General features: G+C 47.8%; 2 protein-coding genes across 3 annotated transcripts; one reads left to right on the forward strand and one right to left on the reverse strand.

Moving 5' to 3' along the window:
• The first annotated feature begins 1,967 nt into the window (after positions 1 to 1,967).
• EIF4EBP3 (eukaryotic translation initiation factor 4E binding protein 3) lies at positions 1,968 to 3,742 on the forward strand. The gene is made up of 3 exons (NM_001205007.1): positions 1,968 to 2,129; positions 3,174 to 3,344; positions 3,507 to 3,742. Exons 1-3 carry the CDS (start codon positions 2,027 to 2,029, stop codon positions 3,533 to 3,535), a joined length of 303 nt encoding a protein of 100 aa, NP_001191936.1. The 5' UTR covers positions 1,968 to 2,026; the 3' UTR covers positions 3,536 to 3,742.
• Positions 3,743 to 4,642: 900 nt separating this feature from the next.
• Positions 4,643 to 11,556, reverse strand: SRA1 (steroid receptor RNA activator 1). Of its 2 annotated transcripts, none has more exons than XM_002744265.6 (5): positions 11,522 to 11,556; positions 11,243 to 11,368; positions 6,044 to 6,243; positions 5,230 to 5,338; positions 4,643 to 5,079 (listed from the first exon to the last, which is right to left on the reverse strand). In XM_002744265.6, the coding sequence occupies exons 1-5, from the start codon at positions 11,544 to 11,546 to the stop codon at positions 4,868 to 4,870; spliced, it is 672 nt and encodes a 223-aa protein (XP_002744311.2). In that variant the 5' UTR covers positions 11,547 to 11,556; the 3' UTR covers positions 4,643 to 4,867. The 2 variants fall into 2 exon arrangements, with proteins under 2 accessions (XP_002744311.2, XP_078217055.1); XM_078360929.1 differs by having other exon boundaries at positions 11,198 to 11,368.
• Positions 11,557 to 12,164: the final 608 nt, after the last annotated feature.

Raw genomic sequence — 12,164 nt, forward strand, 5'->3', positions numbered from 1 at the left:
CCTGTAATCCCAGCACTTTGGGAGGTCATGGTGGGCAGATCACCTGAGGTCGGGAGTTTGAGACCAGCCTGACCAATATGGAGAAACTCTGTCTCTACTAAAAATAAAAAATGAGCTGGGTGTGGTGGTTCATGCCTGTAACCCCAGCTACTCGGAAGGCTGAGGCAGGAGAATCACTTGAACATGGGAGGCGGAGGTTGCCATGAGCCAAGATCATGACATTGCACTCCAGCCTGGGCAAGAAGAATGAAACTCTGTCGCAAAAAAGAAAAAAAAATCCACAATTGGCTGGGCTCGGTGGCTCATACCTATAATCCCAACACTTTGGGAGGCCAAGGTGGGGGGATCGATTGAGCCCAGGAGTTTGAGACCAGCCTGGGCAATACAGTGAGAACCCCCATCTTTACAAAAAATTTAAAAATTATCCAGGTACAGTGGCATGCACCTGTAGTCCCAGCTATTCAGGACACTAAAGTGGGAGGGTCACTTGAGACCAGGAGGTTAAGGGTGCAGAGAGCCATGATGTACCACTACACTACAGCCTGGGTGACAGTGAGATCTTGTCTCAAAAAAAATCTCACCCCAGATCAATACTGTATCAGAATTCTCATTTTAACTATCTCCGGATGATTTATATGCACATAAAAGTTTGAGAATATATAATATAATACCAGCACTTTGGGAGACTGAGGCAGACAGGTTACTTGGGCTCAGTAGTTTGAAACCAGCTTGGACAACATAGTGAAACCTTGTCTCTACAAAAAATACAGAAATTAGCCAGGTGTAGTGGCAGGTGCCTGTAGTCCCAGCGACTCAGGAGGCTGAGGTGGGAGGGTGGCCTGAGCCCAGGAGGCAGAGGTTGCAGTGAGCCGAGATTACATCACTGCACTCCAGCCTGGGCAGCAGAGCAAAACCCTATCTCAAAAAATAGTTTAAGAAGCAATATATTTTTTAAATGAGTGAAGAAATTAGAGCTAAGGGGAAATCTGATGAAGCCAGAGCTGAGGTAATATTGATAAATGGATGTAGTCAGGTAGTCTATACTTAATTTTTGGTGAGGGAAAAGGAGAGTGGAGGCAGTACTGATTTTGAGGAAGTCAAACAGAGGACAACCGGATGAGTTCAAGATTTTCAGTGTATATATGTCTTCAGCTAAGTAAGTACCAACACTACCACCTCATTCTAGCCTCTCATATCACTGTGTCTACATAAAATAACCTTATACGCCTCACGCCTGTAATCCCAGCACTTTGGGAGGCCGAGGCGGGTGGATCACGAGGTCAAGAGATCGAGACCATCCTGGTCAACATGGTGAAACCCCGTCTCTACTAAAAATGCAAAAATTAGCTGGGCATGGTGGCGCACGCCTGTAGTCCCAGCTACTCGGGAGGCTGAGGCAGGAGAATTGCTTGAACCCAGGAGGCGGAGGTTGCAGTGAGCCGAGATCGCGCCATTGCACTCCAGCCTGGGTAACAAGAGCGAACTCCGTCTCAAAAAAGAAAAAAAAAAAAAAAAAAAAAAAAGGAAAGCAGTACACAACTGGGCTAAAGAGCACAGTCCTGGAATCAGATGCAATCAGGTTTGAATCCCAGTTTCCCTTCCCACAAGATGTGTGACTTTGGCTAATCACAGTGCTTTACTATCCAAAACTATTGCGAGGAATGGGTTAACTAATACAGGATAAAAACTCTTGCCCTACTTCACCTGCCCCCAGCTACCAGCTATAAACAGTAAATAACTGAGCTGCTGCAGCACTCAGAGGCAGGTTGGCCAGCAGGAACTGGAAACCGGTGCGGGGCCTGGGACTTTGGACGCATTTCCAGCTTTCTCTGAACCGGGCTGGTTTCCTAGCAGTTAAGGTGGGACCGTCGGATTGAGTGACGGGCCGGTGGCCCGCCCTGGGCGTGACGTTGGCCTAGTGTTGTTGACAGCGGCTGCACGTGGTCGGCTGAGTCCGCCTCAGACTCAGAGCTGAGCTCCTCGACCTCAACGCCAGGCGGTTACGTTGCTGCTCCTCCTGCTCGCTATGTCAACGTCCACTAGCTGCCCGATTCCCGGGGGCCGGGACCAGCTGCCCGACTGCTACAGCACCACGCCGGGGGGCACGCTATACGCCACTACCCCGGGAGGTCAGCGGGCCGGGCAGGGGTCGGCAGACTGCGGACATGTGTTGTTGAGGGGCGGGGGTAAGGGAGGTACGGGCCTAGGACTCGTCTGTAGGCCCCTCTACAGTTTGCAGCTTAGGGGGAGATTGTTTGGAGCTGCGGCTCGGTTCCCAAAAACTTCTAAGTGATGCAGCAAGGCTAAGAGCCTAGCTTCCGGGTGTTTGGGCTGTAATCCTTCACTGTGGCCTGGGTTCTTGGCGTCTTAGCTACGCTCCCACCCCTTGCGACTTTGCTGCCTAGGAAAAGGAGCCAGGGCCCCCAACCGAGAGTGACCTCTGCCGGAAGCACCGGGTCTTGAGAAGTGGTGGCTAGAACATTTAGGGCCGTTGCTCCGTTTATGTGCTGCTGGGTGGCGTCTGGTTGGTTGGTGGGCGAGCAGCCTGGGATCACAAGCTGCTGGGCTCCCGACCCAGGGATTCCTGCCACCATGAAGCGAAAGGGAGGAACAGGGCATGGACCTTCGAGGACATTATGTGGGCCAAGTTCCTCAGAGCTAGTATGAGCCTTATAGGACCTGTGAGGGGTCAGGATTAGAACAGTATGTTCCTCCCTGCAGGAGATAGCCCAGGTGACAGCACTCGGTGAAACCCTTTACAACTCTCACTTCTTGAACCACCTGAGGCTGTTGGTCTAGGTCTCACATTGTGAACCAAAGCAAGGAGGTTCCAGAGTGGTAGAGGAGGAGCATGAAGTAGCAGAACTCCAAGTTTAGTGTTCCAGCCAAGATCTGAAGCTCCCCCAAACATAGAGCCCCATAAAGTCCATAGCCTGTACCAGCTGGGATGCCCCACTTGCTTTATACTCACATCTTGGTTAGGCGTGGAAGATTTTAAGCACTATGAAGGCTTGTCTGCTGAGAACCTAGCTGGGCTTCAGAGCAGATGTTCTCTGATACACAGGAAAGTTCAACACCCCCGTCACCTCCAGGCTCCAAAAGGCCTGAGTCTGGGACCCATCACCTCTGTACCCAAGCTCCTGATTCTTACCTCAGTCCCAACCCCTTGACAGGCACCAGGATCATCTACGACCGAAAGTTCCTGCTGGAGTGCAAGAACTCACCCATTGCCCGGACACCCCCCTGCTGCCTCCCTCAGATTCCCGGAGTCACAACTCCTCCAACAGCCCCACCCTCCAAGCTGGAGGAGCTAAAGGAGCAGGAGACAGAGGAAGAGATACCTGGTAAGGAAAGCAGGAATTAAGAATCGTCCCAGCCTTTTGACTGTTTTCAAATGCCCCAGTGACACAGTGTGGGGGTTCAATTCCAAGAGGGGTTTCTGCACTGATGCTGAGCCTGCAGATCCTCAGACCAGCAACCAGTGCTCCTACCTTTTCTCTCTCCAGATGACGCACAATTTGAAATGGACATCTAATCCAGTGCAGATGACCCTGTGTGTGGAGTTACAGAGGAATCCCTGCTGCCACCACCTCTTCCTGGGGCATCCAAAGGCCAGCTGGCCTCATCTAATCTGGAAGGGAGTGACTTGTTAGTTCCAGGCCTCTTTAGTTCTGAGGCATAGACCAGGGATAGGAGTGGGCAACTTGCCAAGCCCTTAACTCTACTTCCTCTTCGGTCTGTGGGTACTTCTCCCAGCGCTAAACCCTCTATATTCAGGGGCTGGAACTGGGGAATGGAGTAAGTCGCCTTCTGGCTGCTTAGTAAACATTCAAAGAAATACCTTGGCTCCAGTGTTCTCCTCAATGTTGATTTTCTCATCTCAGCCACACAGCAGAGGGCCCTGCAGGCCTGGTCAAGTTCAGAGGGCCCAGGTCCATTCCCAGCTCCCACCAGGCCCACTTCCAGCAACAATTAAGAGACTACAGTGGCAGGTTACATGAGCCTCCAAACCACAAACAGCAGTAGCCTGGCCCCTGCCAAGGGCTGTTCCTGCCTTTCCAGGAAGCAGCCTTCCTGGAACCAGGCCTCCCCAGCAGCCCCTCCCCTATCCATTCCAAAGCAGGACTCTTGGAAAAGAGGTGCTGTCCCAGCCTCTCCCCATGCCTTTTCTGCTTCCCACCTCTAAGTACCAGTTCCTCTATTCCAACACCAAAAACCTTGTATCCTCCCTTCTCACAGCATGAGAATCCACCAAGCACCTCTAGGAGACCTTAGAGTTCACACTGAAGCCCAAAATGAGGCAGCAGCTTGTTTGGTCAGTTACAATCCTAAATCTCAGTAATCTGGTATTTTTTTCCTTCAATTTATACAGCAAAAACCCCACTCAATGTGGTTCTAATCTCTGTAGCACCTATTTATCAATCTCCCTGTTCTATTTGAGTCTGTTCTCATGCTGAAATGAAACCATCCAAAGACAGAGCTGTTCTGCCCAGCACAGGATGTGCTTTTAGTTTAATTTGGGAAAAAGTGGTAGGCAGTAGTCTGGCTGTACCCAGCAGATCCCTTCCTGATGAATGGAGAAGAGTAAACAGTAGTTTGCAGATGCACAGGGAGCAGCACAAAGACACCAGAGGGGACCAGCTTGGCCTAGGAAGGGTTCATCTATCCAAGACCCACCACTGAGATGTTTTTATTGAAATGCATGTTATGAGTAACACATGAACTCCCTCTGGCCCAGGTGGGACCTCTTCCCTCATAAGTGGGTCAGGCCCAGTGGGACAGTCTCATTGGTGCTAAGAGGGAACCAAGTAAGAGAAGTCCTCCAAGGCATAGGAGATGGTGTCAGGTGAGTCTGGGGAACCGACGATCATGGTGCCTGATGGAAGCCCGGTATGGTCTGATTCTTCTCAGGTGTGGCTGCAGATTTCTCTTCATTGGCTGCCTCCTCTGAAAACAGACTCCTCTTTTCCGCAATTAATCTTTTAACTCCTACCATCCACTGACTGACCTCAGTCACATGGTCAACCATGAGTGAGCGGTGGATGTCATCTGCTGCATCCCACTGGTGGTTTGAAAGCTCTGAAGACAGATGGGGGTTAAGCAAGCAGCCTGGGGTAAAAGAGCTTCCATGCCTCCCCTCCCAGTCAATCATAATCTCAGCACCTGCTCCAACACAGCCAACCACAGCAGGACAAGGGATTTAGGCTATACCAAAGAATCCACCCATACCTTGCACCAGTAGAGTCATTCTCTTCTTTACAGGTATTGACAACTTTCCTCCAGCCCACTGTTCCTGCAGCAGTGCCAGGCGTCGGCTGATGTCATCACATACCTGTTTCTAAGAGACGGCCTCCGATTCAGTGCTGCCAGCCCAATGAAGGGAGGAGAGGGAAAGGCAGCACCATATAGGAAGCACCTGCTTTCTCTGGCCCACACTTTAGTCTTTAGAGTTCTGGTTCTTTACCCAAAGATTAGAGACCCCACTGAGAAGCTGATGAAATCTATGGATCTCCTGTGACTAGAATTTAAAAATTTTAGGGGCTTCTCAGACTCTCAGAAGCTCATCTTATAGTGTTACTTCACAAATTAGAAAACTAAGAGCCAAAAAAGTGAAATTGCCATGCTACTTTCCCTTTCTTTTGACATTGTTCAAATCTCTTTTTCTAAGAACTAAGAAAACACTGTACCTAGAAGAGGTTTATTTCTCCCTAACTGGGCACAATATAAATTTCCTGGGCACAAAATCAGCAGCATCTGCTCTGAATGCCATGGAAGTACAGAAAATCAGGTTGTTCACTAATAGGAGCTAAATTCAACTCTTGTTCCCACAGCACCTTCTACTGATTGGTCTTCAAAAGTCTTGTTAATGCTCCTGAAATCCTGTGTTCATTTCACTGAGAAGGCCTTAGCAGATTCTGAAGGAGTCCATAACTCTCAGATTAGGAGCCATTGTCCATTGGGTCAGAGGGTCTATCTCTGGGAGCCATTCTGGATTTGGCTGTGGATGGGAGCCCTCTCTAACCTCTGATGTGCTAGGGCTTACCTTTGTGTGGCCACGGCAGTCTTCCAATGCCTGTTCCAAAGGTCTCAGCACATCTTCCATCAGAGCCTCAGACTCAACTGGGAAACTTGGCTCCACACCAGAGGCAGGATCACTTCCCACAGGTGGGGACCTGGGAGCCTTACTTGAAGGAGGTGGAGGCCCCATTGGGGGAGGCCCAGGAGAAGTCTCTGATGCGGGGACTGAAAAGGTACAGCAGGATCAAGCAACGTGGCTTAAATGGGTAAGAAGCTTAACTCTTAAGAAGGCCTACTCTCTAAGACAACTTATTCATTCAAAAGTACACATTTATGAAGTCCCCACTCTATGCCAGACAATGTGCCAGGCACTAAAAGATTAGAATAGTAGACCAGTGGGTGCTGTGGCTCATGCCTGTAATACTAACACTTTGAGAGGCCAAGGTAGGAGGATTGCCTGAGCTCAGGAGTTCAAGACCAACCTGAATAATAGTGAGATCTCGTCTCTACAAAAAAATTTAAAAATTATCTGAGTGTGGTGGCACACACCTGTAATCCTGGCTACTCAGGAGGAGGTAAACCAGACAGATTAATTTTCTGACCTTAGAGAGTTTAATTCTAGAGGGAGGAAAAAAACACAAGAAAATTACCAAATTATGTTACATGCTACAAAGAAAATGGTTTATGTAATAAAGAAAAATGGGAGAACCTATCTAGACTAAGTGTTCAAGGAAGGTCTTCTGAGGTACATTTAAGTTTATCTGAGCTCACTTGCTATGTGACTTTTAGCAAGTTACTTTCAAGCAGAGTTTGGGTTCCTCTTCTTTAAAATGGGGATGTATACAATGCCACTTACTTTACAGGGTTGCAGTGAAGATTCAGAATATAGGTACAGGCTGAGTGTACCACATGCCTCTAATCCCAGCAAATTGGGAGGATAAGGCAGGAGGATAGCTTGAGCCCAAGAGTTTGAGAGCAGCCTGAGCAACACAGTAAGATCCTGTCTCTTACAAAAAAAAAAAAAATACAGCTGCTAGACTAGTATGTAGCAAAAAGTACAAACTGAGCTGTTTTTATTAAATTAAGAACTAATGGATGGGATAGATGCAGCTATGAAGAGTTAAAGGAGCCAGCTGTGGTGGCTCACACTTGCAATCCCAGCACTTCTGGGAGGCTGAGGAGAGTGGAACACGAGGTCAGGAGTTCAAGACCAGCCTGGCCAACATAGTGAAGCCCTGTCTCTACTAAAAATAAAAAAAAATTAGCCGGGCGTGGCGGTGGGAGCCTGTAATTTCAGCTACTTGGGAGGCTGAGGCAGGAGAATTGCTTGAACCTGGAAGATAAAGATTGCAGTGAGCAGAAATCATGCCACTGCACTCCAGCCTGGGCAACAGTTCAAGACTCTTAAAAAAAAAAAAAAAAAAAAAAAAGAGAGCTGAAGGAACAGGTACTAGGTAAAGGTGAGAACAGTACCCAAGAAGCAGGAAATGTCTTGACTTATTCAAGAGACAGAAATGAGGCCTGTATGGCTAAAAATTATCAATGAAGAAAGTAGTATGAGCTGTATCACTAGAGAGGCAAGCAGGGGTTCCAGACCTGGCAGGACTTTAGGAGAGTTTGGTCTTAAGTCAGTGGTACTGGGAAGCCACTGCAGGTTTCTAAAAGCAAGGGGTGATGTGACCAGACTTATTTTTACACATGCCTGCTCTGTGAAAAACTGATGGAAACAGGTCAACAGTGGTGGCAGGAACACCAGTTGGGAGGTTGAGTAGTTCAGGAAGGAGAAAATGCTAGCGTGGACTAGGGTAAAAGAGTAGATGAGGGGAATTGAGTAGTCTGAGATTACTTAGAAGGAAGTAGCAACAGGAGTGGATTGGGAGTGAGGAAGAGAGAAGTCAAGTTGACTCTTACTTAGTTTCTGACTTTAGTAATGGGAACCACTAACAGAAAGAAGACTGGAGGAGAAAAGTCAAAAATATACTTTTAGGTATCAATATCCACAATGATGATTAATTCATTTAGTAATTTCTTGTTTCAGTTGACCTCTTCACCTCAAGTTATCATTTTTTCCCACCATACATCAGCCTCTCATCCCCCTGCCTTGTTCACAATACTGTCACCTCCAAAATCTGAGCATCCCTTCCTACCCCTTCCAGCTCAGCTACTTTGATTTCAATACATTAAAATCACTCCCTTATAAATATTCTTACCTCCTTTATCTCCTCCCATTGTCACACTTTCCTGATTAAACCCAACTTGCCTGCACTTGGGAGGAAAAACAGAAACATGCCGATATTTTATTATCAGCATGGTTTTACTAGATTTTAAAAGGCACCAAACACTGCCTGGATATTTTGCCTCATTTTTTCCACTCTTCAGAATTTCTCTTCCTTCCCCTGCTATCTACTTCTGACTATGCCTGATGCTGCACTGAGAATGTAGAGGTCATTAAACAGAAACTCTCTCATCTTCACATCACCAGTCCTCCTAACCCACCTGCGTTTGTGGCCACTTTTCTTCCTCTAGTAATAGATGAAAAGGTTCCTGCTCCTATCAAAAACCATCTTTCCTGTACCCTGTATCCTAGCCTCTTGTCTTCTCTAGACTTCCCTACTGTAATTCTCTCCTCTTACATCATCAGTTCTCCCTCTCTCCTGAATCATCCTATCAGCATACTAACATGCTCTAGTATATTACTATCAAAACACTCCCTTACTTCACATTCCATTTTCAGATACTGTCCCGTTTCTTATATTCACTTCACAGCAGAATCTGAGTGAGCTGTTTATAGTCACTCTACTTTTCACATTCTCTTCTTAGACCATTCCAGCTGAGTTTCTGTTCTCACTACTGCAGAGACTGCTCTTATGATCACTAGTGACTGCTATGTTTTTAAAATCTAGTGGTTCCTTGTCTCTATCTTGATATCTCAGCAGCATTCATCACTATTGATTCATGACTTTACACTCTCCTGTTTTCTTTTTTTTAAGGTTTTGGTTTTGTTTTTGAGACGAAATCTCGCTCTGTTGCCAAGGCTGGAGTGCAGTGGCACAATGTCAGCTCACTGCAACCTCCACCTCCCAGGTTTAAGAGATTCTCTGCCTCAGCCTCCCAAGTAGCTGGGATTACAGGTGCCTACCACCACACACAGCTAATTTTTGTATTTTTAGTAGAGACATTTTCGCCATGTTGGTCTTGAACTTCTGACCTCAGGTGATCTGCCTGCCTTGGCCTCACAAAGTGCTAGGATTACAGGCATGACCCCACTGCGCCTGGCCTCTCCTGTTTTCTTCTTTGGCCATTTCTCAGTCTCCTTTGCTTATTCCTTCTCTACTCAACCTTGAATGCTAGCAAGCCCTAGGGCTCTGTCCCTGGCCTTATTCAAGCCCATGACATCAAATACCATCCCCATAATGGTGACTTATTTCTCTAATTCTGGCCTAGACCTTTCCCCAAAAATAATAGCCTAACTTAGCAGAGCCCCCCACCCAAAAAAAAACTCTCCTCTCCCCAAAACCACTATCCCCTAGTCTTCCTATATCAAGCAAAACATTTTAGTTATATGGGTTCCTCATATATCTACTCATTCCTACTGACTTTCTCCATCTCATATCCATTCAACTCCTAACACCCTGACTCCCACCCATATGCAAATCATTAAATCTTGCCTTTATTACCATAATAGCTGTAATTTGTCTTTCCACTCCCCTAAAATCTTGTCTTCACAGAGCAGACACAGTGATCTTTCCAGAATGTAAATCAGTCCCTGGTTCTCAAGCTAGGAAGATAGTACCCACATATCAAATGTCTGGAAACACTTTTGGCTGTCACAACTGGGTGGATGCTACTGACATCTATCGGTGGAAGTCAGAGTTGCTGATAAACATCCTATAACACACAGGAGAGGCCCTCACGAAGAATTATCTGGCCACAACCTATCAATACTGCTGAGTTTAAGAAACCAAGTCTTGGGCCGGGCGCCGTTGCTCACACATGTCATGTATTCCCAGCACTTTGGGAGGCTGAGATGGGTGGATCAAGAGGTCAGAAGATCGAGACCAGCCTGGCCAACTTGGTGAAACCCTATCTCTACTAAAAATATAAAAATTAGATGGGTGTGGTGGCGCATGCCTGTAATCCCAGTTACACAGGAGGCTGAGGCAGGGGAATCCCTTGAACTGGGGAGGTGGAGGTTGCAGGGAGCCCAGATCACCCAACTGTACTCCAGCCTGGGCCACAGAGTGAGACTCTGTCTCAAAAACAAGCGAAACAAAACAAAAAACCCAAGCCCTGTATCATTCTTCTACAGCAAAAAGGGTGTGAAGAATGGAGGGCAACTGAAAGTCCCAAACCTGAGTCCCTTTCTGGGGGCCACAGCACAGTCCATTTAATGGCCTAGAAAATTCTCGGGGAAAAGGTGGCTCTCCTCTACTTTAAACTTTTCAATGGCTTCCAACTTTATGTAGATTAAAATACAAACTCCTTATCCTGGTGTACATAGCCCACAATGCTGTAGCCAGCCACTCTATATTTCATCAGTCTCTGAATTGGCCAAACTTGTTCCTGTTGCAGTCGTTTCTTTTGCTTGGAATGTTCTTGTACATGATCTTTCTGTGGCTTAAATGTCAGCCCCTCAGACACCTAGTTACCCAGTCATATTACATCACTGCTTATTTCTCTGTACACCCTCACCACTATTTCATCTTTCAGTCCATCTCCAGTGCTACAACGTGTACTCCCTGAAAGCAGAGATCTTCTGTTTTACTCACTGCTACCTAGTTGGCCCTCAAACCATGCCTGACTCATAGTTAAGTGCTCAGTAAATAACAGTGATTAAATAAATGAATCACTGTGAAGTCTGAGACGATTATCATATACCCAAGTGAAGACGGAATGAACAAACTGATATGCTACTATGAGCTTCTGGGAAGAGATACAGGTTAACAAAATAACTTGAGGATAAAAACTATATTAAAAGCCACGGGGTCTGGATGAGATTACCTAGGATGAAAATATAGTCTTTTTAAATCAATATACCATTTATTAATCTAAGCAGCAGAGAAGCGGCTCGGAAAAGCACCTGCCCTGAGACACTTACTGGAACCCCAAAACCTCTCTCCTTAACTTAAGGAGTCCTCGGGGAAGAGAAAAAAGCCTTGCGGACAGGCTTATCCCTTACACCGCCCATTCTCCGCCGGTCTTCGAGCACAGGGGCCCCACACACCTCTGGGGGATCCATCCTGGGGTGCGGCGACCCTCTTGGTGAGTAGCGTGCGCCTGGTTCCGCCGGCCTGGGTCTGCAGCCCGTAGGAGAACTGCGGCGGGTCGTTCCAACCGCGCTCCTTGTTGCCTACGGAGGCGAGGGATGTGTGAAGCGAGCCCAGAACTCCACCGTTAGCTTATATTGGGGCTGGGAGACAGAGGGTCCATACCCCGCACCGCCACCTCCCCTAGCCTAGGCCGGGGCGAGGACCTAGCCCCCTAGCCTACCGGCCGTGCTCACCCGGCTTCACGTACAGCTCCGCCATCTCCACTTCCGCTTGGCCAGCGGGGCAGCGCGTCATTTCCGGGACGGCCGCTCACAAGGGCCAGGTGAGCCGCGTCCTGGGCCAGGCGGGTTGCCTGGAACTCGAGGGTGGATGGTTGTTCACAACCGGCGGAGCCGCCGTGGGAACCCTGCGCCAAACTCCCCAAGACTCGAAGGCTCTATCTAATGTATTGGGGCCCTGGTCACAAGGCACCAAAGGTCGTTGTCCAGGAGCCAGCTCCTCACTTGAGCAAGTTCAACCAACCAGACGCTCCCACATATGCCCCACTGTGATCTAGCAAGGTTGACTTCTACAGTCTCCTCTGTGCATTGCCCTGCACAATCTACATATTCACGTCTTGTAGCTTCACTAGTACTCATCTTCCTTCAGTACTTACCCACATACGCCCCACTGTGATCTGGCAAGGTTGACTTCTTCAGTCTCCTCTGTGCATTGCCCTGCACAATCTACATATTCACGTCTTGTAGTTTCACTAGTACTCATCTTCCTTCAGTACTTAGCTCAGATGTCAGTTCTTCAGGAGGCCTTCTGGAATGTCTCAGGCCAGGTTAAGTGTCTCACTTGAGTTGCCACAACCCTACAACCCTCTGAGATGTC

Source organism: Callithrix jacchus, chromosome 2 (assembly GCF_049354715.1).
Source record: "Callithrix jacchus isolate 240 chromosome 2, calJac240_pri, whole genome shotgun sequence".
Taxonomy (NCBI): domain Eukaryota; kingdom Metazoa; phylum Chordata; class Mammalia; order Primates; family Cebidae; genus Callithrix; species Callithrix jacchus.

Coding starts and splice junctions, on each gene's coding strand:
- EIF4EBP3 (NM_001205007.1), top strand. CDS start 2,027: ATGTCAACGTCCACTAGCTGCCCGATTCCCGGGGGCCGGGACCAGCTG. Junction 2,130..3,173: donor ATACGCCACTACCCCGGGAG/GTCAGCGGGCCG, acceptor ACCCCTTGACAG/GCACCAGGATCATCTACGAC. Junction 3,345..3,506: donor GACAGAGGAAGAGATACCTG/GTAAGGAAAGCA, acceptor TTCTCTCTCCAG/ATGACGCACAATTTGAAATG.
- SRA1 (XM_078360929.1), bottom strand. CDS start 11,546: ATGGCGGAGCTGTACGTGAAGCCGG. Junction 6,244..11,197: donor ACCGGCGGAGAATGGGCGGT/GTAAGGGATAAG, acceptor GTACCTTTTCAG/TCCCCGCATCAGAGACTTCT. Junction 5,080..5,229: donor AATGACTCTACTGGTGCAAG/GTATGGGTGGAT, acceptor ATCTGTCTTCAG/AGCTTTCAAACCACCAGTGG.